At 44.3% G+C, this 23263-nt stretch overlaps 1 protein-coding gene across 8 annotated transcripts in view; it reads left to right on the top strand.

Annotated features, from left to right (window-relative positions):
* LOC106595326 (collagen alpha-1(XIX) chain) overlaps positions 1-23263 on the top strand; it is a 252114-nt gene that overhangs the window by 39318 nt on the left and 189533 nt on the right. For all 8 annotated transcript variants that reach the window (XR_006756828.1, XM_045687095.1, XM_045687093.1 and 5 more), the window contains exons 10-13: positions 6156-6200; positions 6826-6879; positions 9613-9657; positions 17498-17551. Coding sequence is in view for 7 of the 8 variants with exons in the window: in XM_045687095.1 (XP_045543051.1) it covers positions 6156-6200; positions 6826-6879; positions 9613-9657; positions 17498-17551 (198 nt within the window). In the remaining variant the exon portion in view is untranslated. The remainder of the gene's footprint in view (positions 1-6155; positions 6201-6825; positions 6880-9612; positions 9658-17497; positions 17552-23263) is intronic.

Here is a 23263-nt window from a genome sequence, read left to right as displayed (position 1 = left end):
TTAACATAGTACTAGGGCTGTACATCGTTAACATAGTACTAGGGCTGTACATCGTTAACATAGTACTAGGGCTGTACATCGTTAACATAGTACTAGGGCTGTACATCGTATAGCATAGTACTAGGGCTGCACATCGTATAGCATAGTACTAGGGCTGCACATCGTATAGCATAGTACTAGGGCTATACATCGTTAACATAGTACTAGGGCTGTACATCGTATAACATAGTACTAGGGCTGCACATCGTATAACATAGTACTAGGGCTGCACATCGTATAACATAGTACTAGGGCTGCACATCGTATAACATAGTACTAGGGCTGTACATCGTATAACATAGTACTAGGGCTGTACATCGTATAACATAGTACTAGGGCTGTACATCCTATAATATAATGCAAGGCCATTAGGAAAAAATGATTTCCTTTCAAGGAAGCTGCCTTCTTATAATATCAGGATTGATGTGTTTAATTTTCTGCAGAACCCTGGATAACCACAGCTGTTTAATCACTGTGAACGGGATTATGATCCTCCATCCAACTTTCACCGCAGTGCTGGATTTATACTTTCTCTTCTCTTGAAGTAAAACAACCACAAAGTAATCCCCAATTTCCCCCCAACGTTTTCCTTGTAAGGTCATAACAAGTAACCCACAGTTCTCATTAGGAATCTGTTTAAATGCTCTAAAGTGTAAATAGTATGGAGCTTCTGTATTAATCTCTGTAAAAGCCAAGCTAAATTGCCAATAACTTTGTTAGGGGTGCATTAAAAGGTTATAATGGTGATGATAATTTCTGTTCCCTCTTTCTATAAAAAGTCATCATTCTGCTATTGCTATCCTCTAGCACACATTCATCTATTGTATGTACATGTACAGTTGGAGTCTTCAAGAAGTGGCTATGCTTCTCTACTTCATTTGAGCTGTACAGTAATTCAGTTCCATATGACCCATCTATCCCCCTGCTTAACGCTCAGTTAAGGTAATACTGTAAAACCTGAATGAGTCGGCTGTCGGTTCAAAGTCATTCTTAGAACTGGACTTCCAATGGGAATTAAGCATGAGACTCAGTGAATTTTATGCATTTATTGAAGTGAAGAGCTTCTGTAACTTAGTGCCACGGTCTAGTAAAAATCATATGATGGATGGATGGATGGATGGATGGATGGATGGATGGATGGATGGATGGATGGATGGATGGATGGATGGATGGATGGATGGAAGAAGATAAAAGGATATCCTTAATGAAAGAGGGTATGAAATGTGTTTGATATCCAGTTGGTTGACAGTCAGTGGTATTCTAAGGTTTTCTTCCCGAGGAGTAATGACATCACATAAACTCAGCCCACAAAATCCCTTAAGGCATTAAAAACATCCTACGTTAATAGGGCTTATGGTTTTACTACCAAAGATAAACGTCTCTATTTCTCCATTCATATTATGCTGCTCGCCTTTCGCAATAGAAAATAGAGTTCATTCGGGAAAGTATTCAGACCCCTTCACTTTTTCCACATTTTCAATCCTTAAAAGGGTTAAATTTGAAAAAATCCTCATCAATCTACACACAATACCCCATAATGACAAAGTGAAAACAAGTTTTTAGAATGCTTGCACATTTACTACAAGTAAACAACAAATACCTTATTTACATAAGTATTCAGACCCTTTGATATGAGACTGAAAATTGAGCTCAGGTGCATCCTGTTTCCGTTGGTCATCCTTGAGATGTTTCTACAACTTGATTGGAGTCCACCTGTGGTAAATTCAATTGATTGGACATGACTTGGAAAGGCACACACCTGTCTATATAAGGTCCCACAGTTGACAGTGCATGTCAGAGAAAAAACCAAGCCACGAGGAATTGTCCGTAGAGCTCTGAGACAGGATTGTGTCGAGGTACAGACCCAGGGAAGTACTGAGTAAAGGGTCTGAATACTTATGTAAATGATAGTTCATATTTTTTTACGTTTGCAAACATTTCTAAAATCCTGCTTTTTTTTGTCATTATGGGGTATTGTGTGTGTAGATCGATGAAAAAAACAATTTAATACATCTTAGAATAAGGCTGTAACGTGACACAGCAGTGGAAAAGGTGAAGGGGTCTGAATACTTTCCGAACGCACTGTATAGGTCAAAGCAACAGCCAGCGTTCTCTTTCAGATGCTAACAACGAACTTCAAAGACTCCTAAATGTTTAGCCACCACTGCCAACACATTGTCAGACAGTTAACATTGTCAGAGATAGTGTTGTTTTTTAGCAGAATCATATTAGTGGAAACGGAGGGTGTTCTCAGGGCAGGCCTGGTTGTAGCTAGATATGTTCCAGTCATGTTTTTTGTTGTTGTTAATGCATTTTAGCTAACCCTATCCCAAACCCTGAACCTCATTCTCCTAACCTGTTACGAAAAGTCCCTTCTGCTAGTGAAAACTGGCAGACCTGCCCTGAGAACGGCGTAGGTTCTGAGTAACGCGATACTGGTGAAGGGCTCGTCTGCAACCTTCACCACCGAATCTAGCTTTGCTTTCAATGTCTAATTTTGTAGATGGTGAAAAGCGTTGTCACCACTGTCAATACATGATCACACAGCAAACATTCAGCTAGTTAGAGATAAACCCAATTATGCACGTTGGAGCACCAACATATATTAATTACCCTGTTGAAGAGTGTCATAATTATCTCTAATGGATTTAACAGAGGAGAACGCTCATGTTGTCACTTAGTGGGGGACGTGTGTATGTGTGTGTGTGTGTGTGTGTGTGTGTGCGTGTGTGTGTGTGTGTGTGTGTGTGTGTGTGTGTGTAAGACATTTGATTAATGACCTGCCCTTCCTTGACATGGCAGCAGACAGACAGTCAGAGGGGAAGAATGAAGGAGAATGCCACAGGACAATGTTTCAGTTCACACAGGGAGAGGATGTAGAGTTACAGGCACCAGGGTAACCTTTAACCCTGTGATTCTGCTGCAGATTGGGGTTTAATGCTCTGCTGAGCATTGGACCTAAGCCTCAGAATAGCCCTGGGGAAGAGTCCACTTGTTCTAAAGAGAATGCAAACATCCCTATAGGCTCCTTATATTCCAAACTATACCTTGAAGCCAGTTCCACTGCTAACCCCAATCAGGGACTGATTGAGATCTGGGACACCAGGCGGGTACTATTAATGATCAGGCAGAACATAATAGCTATAGACTATTATCTATCCCCAACATCAGTGCTACATACCTGCAGTTCATGCAGCACACAATACATAGTGTTACTGGGGTGACTCTGCCTTGTCTAAAGGGATGTTGAACATTCCTATACCAGTAGACTATAGGGTTCTATCTCCTACATCACTGGTTATCCTATAGATTCCATAGGCTACTGTCCATCTTCTACATCACTGGTTATCCTATAGATTCCATAGGCTACTGTCTATCTCCTACATCACTAGTAGGCCACATGGACATGTCCTTAGTAACTTTCCAGTGTTTCCAGATTTCTATGAACTATTACCTTTAATTAATTACAATATGAGTGAAATAGTTTTCCTTATTTCGTATGTTAAAAAGCAGCTTTTCTGTGTTGCAATGGTGTGGGCGTACCCCAACAGCATCATGGTGTGGCTATATAGCATTCAATAAAAATATAAATGACAAGTCAACAGCTGATTGGCCAGCTCAGCCAATGAGACGTCTCTGCCAAAAACATGACGTGATCTTCTGTGAGGAAATGGCAAGCATTTTTTAAATGGTCTGTTTGAGATAATAGTTTAAGGTGAGATTTTTGAAGTATTTTCTTCTTCACTTTTTTGCTTTGACCACAAATATAGGACGAGTCAACAACATTATTTGTGTATTAGTTATAATGAGCTTTTAAAGGTACACTCAGCAATACAACATACATACAGAAAGTAAACAGCATAGTAGGTCAGTTTCTGCAACAACCATGAAAGCGCATGGCTCAACTTCTTTGTTGTTTTGGTGCCCTGGTTACCAGGCTGCAAAGCGTGACATGAACCCGTGAACATGCGCAGACACTGTATGTGACTGTGTGTGAAGTCTTGCATCTCGCTCATCTCAATATCTGCGGTGCTGTTCGTGGCAACATCATTTTGCTGAGTCTACCTTTTAACGTGAGATTTTCACTGGACAGTTACTTTAAAGCTACAGTCCTCAATTTAAACAATAACAAGCGCTCCACCCCGTTTCTATTTTGGTAAGCAATTGAGGGATGAGCCTGGATAATAAAATTACATATATATTTTTTTAAACCATTATTTAACTTTGCAAGTAAGTTAAGAACAAATTCTTACTTACAATGGCAGCCTACCGGGGAACAGTGGGTTAACTGCCTTGTTCAGGGGCAGAACAACAGATTTTTACTTTGTCAGCTCAGGGATTCGATCCAGCAACCTTTCGGTTACTAGCCCAACTCTCTAACCACCGCCCCAGAAAAGTAACCATTCAAATTTGTAGACAGAACTATGGATGCAAGGACTGACCATCCATGATATCAAAATGATAGTTTTAAATATGTTTTGACACTATACAGTGTTTGTTTACATTTACTTTGTTTACAAATTTAACACGCTTATATTTTGGGTTCTGAAGGGGTATGACAGCTGAACTAAGCTCATGAGACATTTATAAGTTAAATTCTTCAATAATCTATGGGTGTATACAGTATGATTAATTTATGAGTTCTGTTCTTCTAGAATCTATGGGTATATACAATATCATTAATTTAGAAGTACAAAAATGGATGTAGCAATTAAGGATTTTAGCTTGGACACATTCTAAAAATGTCAAAAACGAACATTGTTTGGATATTTTCTCCAAAAGCTATTATAACCATTATGGCCCAGGGCATGTCCTTTATACTAATGTAGGCTACAGTCAGTGGCCGTTAGTGTCTTATTCACACATTAGCCAGAGGATTTAGGAGGTCCAGCAGTTCACTGAGCTAAGCTAGGGTCCCATCCTGCTTCCCTTACAGCTGTTCCGAGCCTGTTGTATTTAACACAGCGCTCCAACAGCTGCAGAGAGAAAGGTGGATTGTATTACCCAGATCCACAGTAACCCTGTTTCACTGTGTTAGGGCCTTGTTTGACGAGGGGAAACAACATTTCTGCTAGCTGCTTCAACATGGTCTCATTAGAATATGTAAAAAATAGTGACATTTAACCTTTGTAGTTCTATGTCAACCAAATAAATGTTTATTTATTTTACATCATTTTAACTCATTCTCATCTACAGCAAAGACCTGGGGAATAGTTACAAGGGAGAGGAGGGAGGATGAATGAGCCAATTGGAAGCTGGGGATGATTTGGTGGCTAGATTGGGAATTTAGCCAGGACACACCCCTAGTCTTATGATAAGTGCCATGGGATCTTTAGTGACCACAGAGAGTCAGGACACCTGTTTAACATCCCATCAGGAGGACAGAAACACCTACACAGGGCAATGTCTGCCCTGGGACATTTATTTTATTTTTTAGACCAGTATGCCTCCTACTGGCCCTCCAACACCACATCCAGCAGCATCTGGTCTCCCATCCAGGGACCGACCCTGCTTAGCTTCAGAGGCAAGCAGCAGTGGGATGCAGGATGGTATACTGTATCAATATGACAATAATTAGTCCAATTAAGGAACTATTGCTACGAACTAAGCTTAATCAAGGCCTATTCATGTTGTCCAAATCATACCACCATTCCTTGGCTGCAACATTCAGGAAAATATTATAGCCATGTCTGTGACGTGTTCAGGGAACTTTTAGAAAAAGTGCAGTTTTAACCATACTTACTTGCCATAGATGTGGGAGAGACAAGCTGCTACTAAAAGAACAGCCACTGACTGTACAGCCAATTAGAGACCAGCCACTGACTGTACAGCCAATAAGAGACCAGCCACTGACTGTACAGCCAATTAGAGACCAGCCACTGACTGTACAGCCAATAAGAGACCAGCCACTGACTGTACAGCCAATTAGAGACCAGCCACTGACTGTATAGCCAATTAGAGACCAGCCACTGACTGTACAGCCAATTAGAGACCAGCCACTGACTGTACAGCCAATTAGAGACCAGCCACTGACTGTACAGCCAATAAGACAAGCAGTCACTAAATGACCAATAAGGGAGCAGCAGCTACTGACTGTATCATGTCTTCATTTGCAGGGAGAGACCGGGAAAGACGGGTTCCCTGGAAACTCTAGCCAGAAGGTACAGTATGGACATATTTTATATTTATACAATGTACTGTATATGAGATATTTCACAACTTACATATCTGTTTGAACATGATAAACTCAGAGAGTGCCCTGTCAGCTGGGTCTGAACATGGTCTAGCACCTTCAGTTCACCAGGACCACTCTAAAGCATCCTCACCCTCTAAACCCTCCTCTAGGGCCCTTAGATGTTGAAGAATACACACACACACACACACACACACCACACATACAAGGACATATTTGCCTATGAAACTCGATCCAATCTAATGACATAACACTTAAAAGGCGCGGCCCACCCAAACATTTTCCTATACTTGATAAGGTAGAGAATTGGCTAAAGCTGGTCTGCGTTACTCAACACTACACATGACATGCAAAGTCTATATCAAGTGTCATAACATTCATATTGAGATTGATGGTGGTGTGACTTGGCCTACTCTGCCTGTGTGGTTTGTGTGATTTCCATTCAAACTGTATTAGCTACCGCAGAGTACTGTTTTGCTGTTTTGGAGATGTCTTAAGGCCAACCCTTTTACTGTGTGTGGGTGTGCGCTTTTGTGTGTGTGCGTGTGCATGCCTAATCCTAATTGTACGTGTGTGTTCTATTTCTCCCTCAGGGTGACCAGGGTGTTTCTGGCTCACCAGGTCTGGATGGTATTCCTGGACAGAAGGTGAGTCAGACTGTTGGCTTGTTTGGACTGTCCATGATATGTAAGATATAAAGATACTGTTTTAAACCACTAAGCTGTTATTCTCCCACTACATATAATCTGTGTGAGGGTTTTCCATGTCCTGGAGTGCTGGACTAAGGTTCAACTAAAGTAGCATAATACTATCCCCTTCATCAGCTATCATGATAATACTATCCCCTTCATCAGCTATCATGATAATAACAATATCCCCTTCATCAGATGTCATGATAATACTATCCCCTTCATCAGCTATCATGATAATACTATCGCCTTCATCAGCTATTATGATAATACTATCCCCTTCATCAGCTATTATTATAATAACAATATCCCCTTCATCAGATATCATGATAATACTATCCCCTTCATCAGCTATCATGATAATAACAATATCCCCTTCATCAGATATCATGATAATACTATCCCCTTCATCAGCTATCATGATAATACTATCGCCTTCATCAGCTATCATGATAATACTATCCCCTTCATCAGCTATTATTATAATAACAATATCCCCTTCATCAGCCATCATGATAATACTATCCCCTTCATCAGCTATTATTATAATAACAATATCCCCTTCATCAGCTATCATGATAATACTATCCCCTTCATCAGCTATCATGATAATACTATCCCCTTCATCAGCTATTATTATAATAACAATATCACCTTCATCAGATATCATGATAATACTATCCCCTTCATCAGCTATTATTATAATAACAATATCCCCTTCATCAGCTATCATGATAATACTATCCCCTTCATCAGCTATTATTATAATAACAATATCCCCTTCATCAGATATCATGATAATACTATCGCCTTCATCAGCTATCATGATAATACTATCCCCTTCATCAGCTATTATTATAATACTATCCCCTTCATCAGCTATTATTATAATAACAATATCACCTTCATCAGATATCATGATAATACTATCCCCTTCATCAGCTATCATGATAATAACAATATCCCCTTCATCAGATATCATGATAATACTATCTCCTTCATCAGCTATTATGATAATAACAATATGCCCTTCATCAGCTATTATGAGTTGGTGGTGGTTATGGTGGTGGTGGTGGTTATGGTGGGGGTGGGGGTGTTAGTGGTGTTAGTGGTGATGGTGGGGGTGATGGTGGTGGTGTTAGTGGTGTTAGTTGTGATGGTGGGGGTGATGGTTGTGGTGTTAGTGGTGATGGTGGTAGTGATGGTGGTGATGGTGGGGGTGATGGTGGTGGTGTTAGTGGTGGTGATGATGATGGTGGTGTCAGTGGTGATTAGTGGTGATGGTGGGGGTGTATGGTGGTGTTATTTAGTGGTGATTGGTGGTGGTGGTGATTAGTGGTGTTGTGGGGGTGATGGTGGTGGTGTTAGTGGTGGTGGTGTTAGCAGTGATTAGTGGTGATGGTGGGGGTGATGGTGGTGATGGTGGTGGTTTTAGTGGTGGTGATGGTGGTGGTGGTGGTGATTAGTGGTGTGTTAGTGGTGATTAGTGTTTATGGTGGGGGTGTTAGTGGTGATGGTGGTGGTGTTAGTGGTGATTAGTGGTGATGGTGGTGTTAGTGGTGATTAGTGGTGATGGTGGGGGTGATGGTGGTGGTGTTAGTGGTGGTGATGGTGGTGGTGATGGTGGTGGTGTTAGTGGTGATTAGTGGTGATGGTGGGGGTGTTAGTGGTGATGGTGGTGGTTTTAGTGGTGGTTATGGTGGGGGTGTTAGTGGTGTTAGTGGTTATGGTGATGATGGTGGTTATGGTGGGGGTGATGGTTATGGTGGGGGTGGTGATTACAGTGGTGGTTATGGTGATGGTGATGATAGTGGTGGTGTTAGTAGTGATGGTGGGGGTGTTAATTATTAGAATCTGGTCCACTAGATAAGGGTTGGAGCAAAAACCTCAAGGAGGGTAGTTCTCCAGGAACAGGGTTGGAGCAAAAACCTCAAGGAGGGTAGCTCTCCAGGAACAGGGCTGGAGCAAAAACCTCAAGGAGGGTAGCTCTCCAGGAACAGGGTTGGAGCAAAAACCTCAAGGAGGGTAGCTCTCCAGGAACAGGGTTTGTTGTGAAAACCTACAGGATGGTAGCTCTCCAGGAACAGGGTTGGAGTGACAACCTACAGGATGGTAGCTCTCCAGGAACAGGGTTTGCACCAGGACACAAAGGGATTTACACACAGAGCCATAGTCCCTTAGGAGGGAGATAGGACTTCTTCTATATCCTCTCCTCGTGTATTTACAGTATTGTATACCCTCTGATTCAATGCTGCTTCTATACAGGGTCAGAGGAGATTAACAAATAATTAGCTTTTCATCTTGTAAACACAAGTGAATATCATACACCTACCAGAGAAATATTTCTGTGTATGTAAATATACATTAGTCATAGAGTTGTGGCTATTCCTTATGCATTAGATATTGGACAGTATGGAATATGTACTGTACATGTATATACAGTAAGGTGTATGGGAAATAGTCCTGCTCTTATTCTTTATAACCTGAAGTGATGTGTAATTCTGTTTTGAGAGTTTTGAAGTTGCCTCAAGGTGCTAAACATTGCTGATGTGTGAACGAAGGCCCATTCAGAGCTGCACTGAACCCTACGGCACAGACCTCAGTGAAACTAGGAAGATATTTCTCCTCATGAACGAGTAGACCTTCAATGTTTGTTATTTAGCATTTCAAGTTTCAACCTTGTAATTTCAGGGGGAGGCAGGATCAAACGGGTCTAAGGGGATCGATGGAGCAATGGTAAGTACACACACACACCGAAACGTACACACACACACATATTACATAATGGTAAATGTATCTGGTTTCACTCTCTGTCATGTATAAACACCAGTTCATCCAAACGTGTGAAGTTCCACTGTAGTGGATACATGGTTATTAATATGTAGCATATGTCTTCTGTTGTTATATATATTTTATTTTAAAGGATTTTCTAGCACAGGTTTTCTAATACATCTCTGAAGAATCTCCTTTTTACATTTACATTATAGTCATTTATCAGACGCTCTTATCCAGAGCGACTTACAGTAGTGAATGCATACATTTCATAAAAAAAATTCTCCGTGCTGGTCCCCCGTGGGAATCGATTATTTCATAACCCAAGGCCTTTTCCCCTGTAATCTTAAGACTAACACAATAGCTATTCATATTTTACATGCAACCATGAAGGTACATGCATAGTGTATTCTATGATTATCTGGAGATAATGTCCAATGTGGATTGATCTGAACTGTAATAACTTGGTGTCATGTGAAGGACGTGTCTGGAATGTATATATCACAGCTCTGACCTAGTCTACACCTACAGCAAAACAGCATGCATTCATGCAAGGGCTCAGGGAAATGAAACGATAGGCTGCAGGCAGCATGAGTATCACATGGGGGTGTGGGAAACTTCCTCCTCAGCCTGAACTGTCCCCACTTCCGTCAGCAAATAACTAGCTTTTTCCTTTGGCACCGACTGGTAAGTTGGTTCAGGAGGGCAGTCACATGTGCTAGCAAGGCAGAGGTTCTGGGTTCGAGCGTCGGTGTGAGCCGAATCAGGAGGAAGTGGTACTCTCTAAGCAAGCAACGTGACGTCCTTTAGACATGCATTCACGCAAGGGTTCAGGGAAATACTCAGGAACGCTGCATTATGTTGGGCTGGTCTCAGAGGAGTGAGCTACAGCACAAACAGATCTGGGACCAGAATAGAATTGTGTAGCATTTGCATAATTTGTTCTTTCATAATGGTGGTGTGGCTTTATGGGCCAAAGGCTGGATGTGTTTAGAATAAATATCGTAAAAGGACTTCAGTAGACTATGAAATTACAGGAAAACAAAGCTATGCTTTCAGGAAAATGGTCTGTATTTTGTGGCTTTTGCATAATTAGTTCCTTCGTAATGGCGGTGTGGCTCCACTAAGTACGGCTGAGCAGATGGACAGTTTAAAATGGCATAATGAAAGAGACTCTTTTCATCACCATATCCTCTCTGATTAGGCCAATGGACTGAGGGAAAAATCTGTCCCTCTGGCACAGTGTACAATACACTGACTGCTCAGTTCAACATACAGGGACTGGGCTGCCTGCTCAGTACAACATACAGGGACTGGGCTGCCTGCTCAGTACAACATACAGGGACTGGGCTGCCTGCCCAGTTCAACATACAGGGACTGGACTGCCTGCTCAGTACAACATACAAGGACTGGACTGCCTGCTCAGTTCAACACACAGGGACTGGGCTGCCTGCTCAGTTCAACATACAGGAACTGGGCTGCCTGCTCAGTTCAACATACAGGGACTGGGCTGCCTGCTCAGTTCAACATACAGGGACTGGGCTGCCTGCTCAGTTCAACATACAGGGACTGGGCTGCCTGCTCAGTTAGACATACAGGGACTGGGCTGCCTGCTCAGTTCAACATACAGGGACTGGGCTGCCTGCTCAGTTCAACATACAGGGACTGGGCTGCCTGCTCAGTTCACCATACAGGGACTGGGCTGCCTGCTCAGTTCACCATACAGGGACTGGGCTGCCTGCTCAGTTCAACACACACAGGGACTGGGCTGCCTGCTCAGTTCAACACACACAGGGACTGGGCTGCCTGCTCAGTTCAACACACACAGGGACTGGGCTGCCTGCTCAGTTCAACATACAGGGACTGGGCTGCCTGCTCAGTACAACATACAGGGACTGGGCTGCCTGCTCAGTTCGACTTACAGGGACTGGGCTGCCTGCTCAGTTCGACTTACAGGGACTGGGCTGCCTGCTCAGTACGGCATACAGGGACTGGGCTGCCTGCTCAGTACAACATACAGGGACTGGGCTGCCTGCTCAGTATAACATACAGGGAATAGGCTGCCTGCTCAGTACGACATACAGGGACTGGGCTGCCTGCTCAGTATGACATACAGGGACTGGGCTGCCTGCTCAGTACGACATACAGGGACTGGGCTGCCTGTTCAGTATGACATACAGGGACTGGGCTGCCTGTTCAGTACGACATACAGGGACTGGGCTGCCTGTTCAGTATGACATACAGGGACTGGGCTGCCTGCTCAGTACGACATACAGGGACTGGGCTGCCTGCTCAGTATGACATACAGGGACTGGGCTGCCTGCTCAGTACGACATACAGGGACTGGGCTGCCTGTTCAGTATGACATACAGGGACTGGGCTGCCTGCTCAGTTCAACATACAGGGACTGGGCTGCCTGTTCAGTATGACATACAGGGACTGGGCTGCCTGTTCAGTACAACATACAGGGACTGGGCTGCCTGTTCAGTATGACATACAGGGACTGGGCTGCCTGCTCAGTACGACATACAGGGACTGGGCTGCCTGCTCAGTTCAACATACAGGGGCTGGGCTGCCTGTTCAGTATGACATACAGGGACTGGGCTGCCTGTTCAGTACAACATACAGGGACTGGGCTGCCTGTTCAGTATGACATACAGGGACTGGGCTGCCTGCTCAGTACGACATACAGGGACTGGGCTGCCTGCTCAGTTCAACATACAGGGGCTGCTACTGAATAGCAATTCAGAGGGAAACAGCAGACACTAAACAGTCACTATTAAGGCTGTTGAGATTACAGAGATAAACAGTTCTATGAATGATATCCAATGGGGCGAATGAACAAGTTGTTGAATAAACAACTTGAAAAGGCTTTATAGAGCACTCATAGGGTCTTCATAAGCTCTACATACTGTAGCTAGTTTGTACACATCTGGATGTATACAGAGTGCCTCACTGTGTAGCAGAGCTGGCACAGGATACTAGGTGACGTACTGTAGAGGAGAATGTCACAGCTTATATAGCCTTCTTAGTGCATTGATAATGGCTTCATAAGCCCTCCATAGCCATTTGTAAACAGAGTTTTGCTGTGTAGCAGAGCTGGCAATGCATAGGATACCAGGTGTAGTGGTGAAGCATGACATACTGTAGAGTGGATACCTCGGGAGAAGTTAGTTCCTGACCTTCAGGACATCTATTTGGTCACACAGACTGGGTTGGTTCCTCTGTGGGATGACCTCAACACAACAGCTCATTGGTCACAGACTGGGTTGGTTCCTCTGTGGGATGACCTCAACACAACAGCTCATTGGTCACAGACTGGGTTGGTTCCTCTGTGGGATGACCTCAACACAACAGCTCATTGGTCACACAGACTGGGTTGGTTCCTCTGTGGGATGACCTCAACACAACAGCTCATTGGTCACAGACTGGGTTGGTTCCTCTGTGGGATGACCTCAACACAACAGCTCATTGGTCACACAGACTGGGTTGGTTCCTCTGTGGGATGACCTCAACACAACAGCTCATTGGTCACACAGACTGGGTTGGTTCCTCTGTGGGATGACCTCAACACAACAGCTCATTGGTTACACAGACTGGGTTGGTTCCTCTGTGGGATGACCTCAACACAACAGCTCATTGGTTACACAGACTGGGTTGGTTCCTCTGTGGGATGACCTCAACACAACAGCTCATTGGTCACACAGACTGGGTTGGTTCCTCTGTGGGATGACCTCAACACAACAGCTCATTGGTCACTCAGACTGGGTTGGTTCCGCTGTTAAAACTGAGCAGGGTGTGACAGCGTAGGATTACTGAGCTCTATACTCATCGGGTTGGTTTCCCAGACACAGACACAGCCTAGTCCTCATAGGGTTGGTTTCCCAGACAGCCTAGTCCTCATAGGGTTGGTTTCCCAGACACAGACACAGCCTAGTCCTCATAGGGTTGGTTTCCCAGACACAGACAGCCTAGTCCTCGTAGGGTTGGTTTCCCAGACACAGTCTAGTCCTCATAGGGTTGGTTTCCCAGACACAGACACAGCCTAGTCCTCATAGGGTTGGTTTCCCAGACACAGACAGCCTAGTCCTCAAAGGGTTGGTTTCCCAGACACAGACACAGCCTAGTCCTCATAGGGTTGGTTTCCCAGACACAGACACAGCCTAGTCCTCATAGGGTTGGTTTCCCAGACACAGACAGCCTAGTCCTCATAGGGTTGGTTTCCCAGACAGCCTAGTCCTCATAGGGTTGGTTTCCCAGACAGCCTAGTCCTCATAGGGTTGGTTTCCCAGACACAGACACAGACTAGTCCTCGTAGGGTTGGTTTCCCAGACACAGTCTAGTCCTCATAGGGTTGGTTTCCCAGACACAGACACAGCCTAGTCCTCATAGGGTTGGTTTCCCAGACACAGACAGCCTAGTCCTCAAAGGGTTGGTTTCCAAGACACAGACACAGCCTAGTCCTCATAGGGTTGGTTTCCCAGACACAGACACAGCCTAGTCCTCATAGGGTTGGTTTCCCAGACACAGACAGCCTAGTCCTCATAGGGTTGGTTTCCCAGACAGCCTAGTCCTCATAGGGTTGGTTTCCCAGACAGCCTAGTCCTCATAGGGTTGGTTTCCCAGACACAGACACAGCCTAGTCCTCATAGGGTTGGTTTCCCAGACACAGACACAGCCTAGTCCTCATTGGGTTGGTTTCCCAGACACAGACACAGCCTAGTCCTCATAGGGTTGGTTTCCCAGACACAGACACAGCCTAGTCCTCATAGGGTTGGTTTCCCAGACACAGACACAGCCTAGTCCTCATAGGGTTGGTTTCCCAGACACAGACACAGCCTAGTCCTCGTAGGGTTGGTTTCCCAGACAGTCTAGTCCTCATAGGGTTGGTTTCCCAGACACAGCCTAGTCCTCGTAGGGTTGGTTTCCCAGACACATACACAGCCTAGTCCTCGTAGGGTTGGTTTCCCAGACAGTCTAGTCCTCATAGGGTTGGTTTCCCAGACACAGCCTAGTCCTCATAGGGTTGGTTTCCCAGACAGTCTAGTCCTCATAGGGTTGGTTTCCCAGACAGTCTAGTCCTCATAGGGTTGGTTTCCCAGACACAGACACAGCCTAGTCCTCGTAGGGTTGGTTTCCCAGACAGTCTAGTCCTCATAGGGTTGGTTTCCCAGACACAGACACAGCCTAGTCCTCATAGGGTTGGTTTCCCAGACAGTCTAGTCCTCATAGGGTTGGTTTCCCAGACACAGACACAGCCTAGTCCTCGTAGGGTTGGTTTCCCAGACAGTCTAGTCCTCATAGGGTTGGTTTCCCAGACAGTCTAGTCCTCATAGGGTTGGTTTCCCAGACACAGACACAGCCTAGTCCTCATAGGGTTGGTTTCCCAGACAGTCTAGTCCTCATAGGGTTGATTTCCCAGACAGTCTAGTCCTCATAGGGTTGGTTTCCCAGACACAGACACAGCCTAGTCCTCGTAGGGTTGGTTTCCCAGACGCAGCCTAGTCCTCATAGGATTGGTTTCCCAGACAGTCTAGTCCTCATAGGGTTGGTTTCCCAGACAGTCTAGTCCTCATAGGGTTGGTTTCCCAGACACAGCCTAGTCCTCGTAGGGTTGGTTTCCCAGACACATACACAGCCTAGTCCTCGTAGGGTTGGTTTCCCAGACAGTCTAGTCCTCATAGGGTTGGTTTCCCAGACACAGCCTAGTCCTCATAGGGTTGGTTTCCCAGACAGTCTAGTCCTCATAGGGTTGGTTTCCCAGACAGTCTAGTCCTCATAGGGTTGGTTTCCCAGACACAGACACAGCCTAGTCCTCGTAGGGGTTGGTTTCCCAGACAGTCTAGTCCTCATAGGGTTGGTTTCCCAGACACAGACACAGCCTAGTCCTCATAGGGTTGGTTTCCCAGACAGTCTAGTCCTCATAGGGTTGGTTTCCCAGACACAGACACAGCCTAGTCCTCGTAGGGTTGGTTTCCCAGACAGTCTAGTCCTCATAGGGTTGGTTTCCCAGACAGTCTAGTCCTCATAGGGTTGGTTTCCCAGACACAGACACAGCCTAGTCCTCATAGGGTTGGTTTCCCAGACAGTCTAGTCCTCATAGGGTTGATTTCCCAGACAGTCTAGTCCTCATAGGGTTGGTTTCCCAGACACAGACACAGCCTAGTCCTCGTAGGGTTGGTTTCCCAGACGCAGCCTAGTCCTCATAGGGTTGGTTTCCCAGACAGTCTAGTCCTCATAGGGTTGGTTTCCCAGACAGTCTAGTCCTCATAGGGTTGGTTTCCCAGACACAGACACAGCCTAGTCCTCATAGGGTTGGTTTCCCAGACGCAAGCCTAGTCCTCATAGGGTTGGTTTCCCAGACACAGACACAGCCTAGTCCTCATAGGGTTGGTTTCCCAGACACAGCCTAGTCCTCATAGGGTTGGTTTCCCAGACACAGCCTAGTCCTCATGAAGATTCTCCATTGAGCATGTTCTTTAGTCCAGGAGTAGGCTTAATCTGTGTCCAGGAAACCTGCCTTTTAAACTGATCAGTCTGACATTACTGGACTGTCTCAAAGACGGAATAGATTCAGTGTTAATCATGCAGAGTGGAAAACTAACGGTAACATCTTACTTAAAGCCCTCAGCTATAACGCTTTATGTCTTATAATGTGTCTTACAGTACGCTATTTCTCTGTAGGACATTTTTAACATTGTAATACATCATACCTGCATGCATTGGCAAGTGTTACCCTGTTTATTGAACAGATTGATTATTGTTGTTGTTTGAATAGGCATATTATCAACATGTTTGTTTCAAGTAATAACGTTTATTGTCCATATAAAGTTGTTGAGATTTTTATGAAACAGGTGGAAATGGAGCATTATTACGATGCCTGTTTATTCAGCAACATTTGGATGTCACTTCCTATACTGAATGTATTTCAAACAATGGTGACTGCCAAGAGAGAGGTTTATCATAACACTGCTGCGTGCTTCTTCCTGGTTAATGACATGATTTGGTTATGTAGCTGTGTGATAGTGCCTTCTCTATCAACCTGGACGATGAACACACACACACACACACATCAACGATGAACACATAAATCAATTACAATCACGATGTGAAACAAGAGTGTGCACTGTCAGATAATTAGGTCCATCAGAAACACTTCATTATCACACACTCACACACACACACACACCCCCCTGGCCCCATCATTTATTTATAATGTCAACATAGTCCTAATTTGTTTACAACCAGGACTCCACATTCAGACAGATATTTCACAGAAATAAATAAACAGGATCATTTGTGAATTTGTTTTAGCCTGTTGCCTTAGAGTGGGTTATTTAATATACTTGGGAGTGAAACAGAGAGCAGAGGACTAGAAGATGCCAATGACTTCTTGTCTGTTCTGTGACCTTTATCACTGTTTAGTTGAATGTCCCTGTTACGTATCACTTGGATAAATAAACCGCTGTAGATGAAGACAGACCGGTCATATCAGGTCTTATCTTTCAGGATAGGGGTTAGGATTTCCATTTAGCTTTGGGTTTGGAGACATAAATTGTGTTTATAGATGAAGTTGACATTTTGTCATGATGCTTGTGACCAGCATCCCTTGTGAGAGGCCCTGGCAGTAAGAGCATCAATGATTGGATAAGCCACCTTGGAACAGCCTCCTGAGGAGACTTCAGACCTTTCAAAACAACATGTTGTTACTGCACATCTCTACTTATAATACATTGAAATGATGGAGTGCTTTTGTAGGACCTGAGTTTGAACTTGCTCTTATAACTTTCTCTTTCCTCTGCAGGGTGAAAAGGGATCAGCTGGGGAGCCTGGTGCGGAAGGGAAACCTGGAATAAATGTAAGATACTGTTTTTAATCCCATTCTGTTTATTCATATGCATCATTAATTATTAACATAGTCAGTTGCCCTAAATAAATGTAAGGTGCTACCTTTGCTATTTTACTATCGTACGCTGTTTATTCATTTGCATCGTTAATAATAAAAACAGTGGCCTAAATAAATGTGCATGTTAATTTAGTTTGGAAGGGTGTTGGAAGGCGCTCAGCCAGGTTCATTTAGTTTGGAAGGGTGTTGGAAGGCGCTCAGCCAGGTTCATTTAGTTTGGAAGGGTGTTGGAAGGCGCTCAGCCAGGTTCATTTAGTTTGGAAGGGTGTTGGAAGGCGCTCAGCCAGGTTCATTTAGTTTGGAAGGGTGTTGGAAGGCGCTCAGCCAGGTTCATTTAGTTTGGAAGGGTGTTGGAAGGCGCTCAGCCAGGTTCATTTAGTTTGGAAGGGTGTTGGAAGGCGCTCAGCCAGGTTCATTTAGTTTGGAAGGGTGTTGGAAGGCGCTCAGCCAGGTTCATTTAGTTTGGAAGGGTGTTGGAAGGCGCTCAGCCAGGTTCATTTAGTTTGGAAGGGTGTTGGAAGGCGCTCAGCCAGGTTCATTTAGTTTGGAAGGGTGTTGGAAGGCGCTCAGCCAGGTTCATTTAGTTTGGCCTATTTACTTGTTTTTAGAACATTCTCTTGCCTGCCCCCTCTGTCCCCTCCACGTCCGTGCTAATATTAGGTTGTAGTTGTTATTTAAAGCTAGCATGTGATATTTAAGGGTAAAGGGGACACCTGAGAAGACAGAATGTCTTGTATGTATGACTGCCATGTGAGCGAGTATCGTTTTCCTGATAGGAGAACTAACTACGGGGTCTGGCTCAGTGGAAGACTACAGCCATATAACCGTGCCCAAAGCAATCCCCGTTCCACATGTATATGTCCTCCGCTTGTACAGTCATAGACGTATAAGGTGACAGAGAAAAAGCACGTCTGGTGGTTATGTAAGGAATATGACTGCAGCTTTATATCATCGACCTGTTGTTTTTATGTGTTGAAGTTGTAAATATAGCCTTTGCAGTAAGGTACGCTTCCTCTGAGTGTTGCTCTACTGTAAAATCTGATATTTACACTTACAGTCAGTGATCAAGTGTCAATTGGGACATTTCCCTCTAGACTTTCTCACTGTGGTCAGCCTTTCGGTGTGGTTTCTGGAACTCAGTGGGTAGAGCATGGTGATTGCAAAGTCAGAATGGTGGGTTTGATTCCCGGGGCCACCCCATACAAAAAAAATGTATTCAGGTAACGACTGTAAATCTCTTTGGATTAAAGCTTCTGCTAAATGTGAACTCTACATCTGAGTACTAATGAGCAGGTTGTTTTCCTATAGACGGTCTCACCAGGATCAGCCTCTCAACCTAAAGCTAGGGGTGATGTTCAGCTATGGCGGTGAATCGCTGAGCCAATGGAAACTTTGCAAAAAGCATTTTCTGCAGTAACCTCTGTGGTATTCGTTGGGCCTGGCCACTCTAGATATCTCTGTTACCCTTACGGGATCTGGTTCCAACACAGCTTTGAAGGCAGTTCCCACTCACATGACACAAATCGCATACCAAATGGCAACCTATTCCCTATGTAGTGCACTACTTTTGACCAGGGACAGTAGGGTTGACCAGGACCCATAGGGCTCTAGTCACAGTAGGGCACTATGTGGGGAACAGGGTGCCATTAGGGATGCAGTCACAACAGACAAGACAAACCCCTTACTGTAACTCTAAAGGTGTATCTCTTAGTCTCTCCACACATGACAAAACTTCACCTCTCTTGTCTAAAGTAAAGTGCCATTACCACCAGCCAGGCAGCCACTCTGGTTAGAAAGAGGCAGAGGGTGTGCCATAAATGGGACCCTATTCCCTATGTAATGCACTACTTTAGACCAGAGCACAATAAAGCGAATAGGGTGCCATTTGGGACTCAAACAGCAAGTAAGTAAACATAATTAGTCTGCTGTCTTGAGAAATTCCCCTGCTTCTCTCTCTCTCTCTCTCTCTCTCTCTCTCTCTCCCCACTTCTCCCTCCCCACCATCTCCCTCGCTATCCCCTCCCTTCTTCCCTCCCCCTTTGTCTCTCTCTCCCCCTCCCCCTCTGTTTATTTGCTAGCTGAAGCGGTAGATGTAGAGTGTGTACTGGGGAGCTGCCAGATTGTGTTGTTGTGGCCTGGGCGCTGTCAGAGCGAGAGAGCTGCCAGATTGTGTTGTTGTGGCCTGGGCGCTGTCAGAGCGAGGGAGGCACAGTGCTGTGTGTGTGTTGTGGCCTGGGCGCTGTCAGAGCGAGGGAGGCACAGTGCTGTGTGTGTGTTGTGGCCTGGGCACTGTCAGAGCGAGGGAGGCACAGTGCTGTGTGTGTGTTGTGGCCTGGGCGCTGTCAGAGCGAGAGAGGCGCAGTGCCATGTGTGTAGGTATGTGTGTGTAGGTATGTGTGTGTAGGTATTGTGGCCTGGGCGCTGTCGGAGCGAGAGAGGTGCAGTGCTGTGTGTGTGTGTTGTGGCCTGGGCGCTGTCGGAGCAAGGGAGGCACAGTGCCACGTGTGTAGGTATGTGTGTGTTGTGGCCTGGGTGCTGTCGGAGCGAGGGAGGCACAGTGCCACGTGTGTGGGTGTGTGTAGGTGTGTGCCTGCGTGTGTGTGTTGTAGCCCGGGCACTGTTGGAGCAAAGGAGGCACAGTGCCATGTGTGTAGGTGTGTGTGTGTAGGTATTGTGGCTTGGGCGCTGTCGGAGCGAGGGAGGCACAGTGCCGTGTGTAATTAGCAAGCCTAGCGTACACAGCTCCCTGTATCGTCTCACACCGTGCTGCTGCAGGAGAGACAGAGAGGACAGAGACTGAGCAGAGTAGACCTGGGTTCAAATACTACTTGAAATAATTTCAAATACTTGGTATTGAATTTGCCTGGTGATATGTAACCAATGCAGCCAACTGTAAACCCTAGATTCAGCGCTAGAGTCAGCGCTAGAGTCAGCGCTAGAGTCAGGGCTAGAGTCAGCGCTAGAGTCAGCGCTAGAGTCAGCGCTGGTCTGGTCTGATCTTAGGGAGACAGGACAGAGATATCATGGTCTTTACTGGTCTGATCTTAGGAAGACAGGACAGAGATATCATGGTCTTTATTTACTGGTCTGATCTTAGGGAGACAGGACAGAGATATCATGGTCTTTACTGGTCTGATCTTAGGAAGACAGGACAGAGATATCATGGTCTTTATTTACTGGTCTGATCTTAGGGAGACAGGACAGAGATATCATGGTCTTTATTTACTGGTCTGATCTTAGGGAGACAGGACAGAGATATCATGGTCTTTATTTACTGGTCTGATCTTAGGGAGACAGGACAGAGATATCATGGTCTTTATTTACTGGTCTGATCTTAGGGAGACAGGACAGAGATATCATGGTCTTTACTGGTCTGATCTTAGGAAGACAGGACAGAGATATCATGGTCTTTATTTACTGGTCTGATCTTAGGAAGACAGGACAGAGATATCATGGTCTTTACTGGTCTGATCTTAGGAAGACAGGACAGAGATATCATGGTCTTTACTGGTCTGATCTTAGGGAGACAGGACAGAGATATCATGGTCTTTACTGGTCTGATCTTAGGAAGACAGGACAGAGATATCATGGTCTTTACTGGTCTGATCTTAAGGAGACAGGACAGGGAAGGAAAAAGGTCCAGCCTCTGCCTCTCTCTTTTCCAATCCCTCTCTGTATCTCTTTCTAACTGGGTTACTCTGAGGGAGACGGGAACGGCGAGGAAAGAGAGGAAATCAGAGGAGAATGAAGGGAGAGGGAGAAAAGGGGGAGGAAGGGAGAGTAAAAGGGAGGAAAAGGTCCACTCTCTCCCTAAAGACATCATTATCTTCAGCAGACAGCAGAGAGGGAGAGAGGGAACCTTTCTCTAAAGATCAACAACATACATCATTTAGAAGTGGCCTCAGTGTCAGCCCACTACATTCTCTATGTTGTTCCTTCATACCACCACAGTGTTAAGCAGCAGACCTGGCTTCAAATACTATTTGAAATCTTTAAAACAATTTATAAGTTTGCTCTAGCCTGTCTGGAGTGCCAGAGGGCGGTGTTTGCAGTTTTGAGACTATTCTACTGGTCCAGTAAGACAGGCAAGCTCAATCAAGCCCAGATAAAGTATGATTCAAATAGTATTTGAACCCAGGTCTTACAGGTTGTAAACTGGGCCAGGATGGATCTATACAGTAGGTTGAATATAGAGTTAAAACATGTAGGAGGATATTTGGACAGTGGAATCAGAACAAATGTAAATACCTATTCAGTATGTTTTTTTCTTATTCTGAACCCTTAACATTTGTGTAATAATTGAGTGAGTATTGTAGTAGATCCAGATGTCTGCATTTGCTGAAGAGGTACCATTAGCTGATGTCATGACGACAGCTAGTCTTCCAGCGGTCCACTGCCTTTAGTGGGTGTATCAAACTCCTCCCTAGAAATAAACCATTTAAATGACTAGGGCTATCCCATCCAGTGGAAATGGGGCTTTTAAATCCAGGATGTATCACAACCGGCCGTGATTGGGAGTCCCATAGGACGGCGCACAACTGGCCCAGTGTCGTCCAGGTTTGGCCGATGTAGGCCGTAATTGTAAATAAGGATTTGTTTTTAACTGACTTGCCTAGATAAATAAAGGTTAAATAAAAACATATATACTTTTTTTGAAATGTCCCTCAAAGTGCATGGTTCTAGTCTGTTACCGTAGAGTTTAATCCACTAAAAACTTAAGACATTCTATTCAATCCATGGTCAGTTCAGGTACTGTGATGGGTAAAATCCCTTGACACACTGTAAAGTGTTAATAACCTGGTTTATGGTCTGGGTTATTTGAATGTCTTATGAGATCAATACATGATCAAGTGTCCAAATGTTCTATAGCTTAACTATAAACCTATAGAATACCACCATCACTATAAACCTATAGAATACCACTGTAACTGTAAACATATAGAATACCACTATAAACCTATAGATTACCACCATCACTATAAACCTATAGAATACCACTATAAACCTATAGAATACCACCATCACTATAAACCTATAGACAACCACCATCACTATAAACCAATAGAATACCACTGTAACTATAAACCTATAGAATAGCACTATAAACCTATAGAATATCACTGTAACTATAAACCTATAGAATACCACTATAAACCTATAGAACACCACTATAAACCTATAGAACACCACTATAAACCTATATAATACCACCATCACTATAAACCTATAGAATACCACTATAAACCTATAGAATACCACCATCACTATAAACCTAGAATACCACTATAACTATAAACCTATAGAATACCACTACAAACCTATAGAATACCACCATCACAATAAACCTATAGAATACCACCATCACTATAAACCTATAGAATACCACCATCACTATAAACCTGTAGAATACCACTATAACTATACACCTATAGAATACCATTATAAACCTATAGAATACCACTATAAAACTATAGAATACCACTATCACTATAAACCTATAGAATACCACCATCACTATAAACCTGTAGAATACCACTATAAACCTATAGAAAACCACTATAAACCTATAGAATACCACTATAAACCTATGGAATACCACCATCAATATAAACCTATAGAATACCACCATCACTATAAACCCATAGAATACCACTGTAACTATAA

This window comes from Salmo salar, chromosome ssa01 (assembly GCF_905237065.1).
Source record: "Salmo salar chromosome ssa01, Ssal_v3.1, whole genome shotgun sequence".
NCBI lineage: Eukaryota > Metazoa > Chordata > Actinopteri > Salmoniformes > Salmonidae > Salmo > Salmo salar.
Note: the sequence above shows the minus strand (reverse complement) of the source record. Positions and strands in the feature narration are given on the sequence as shown.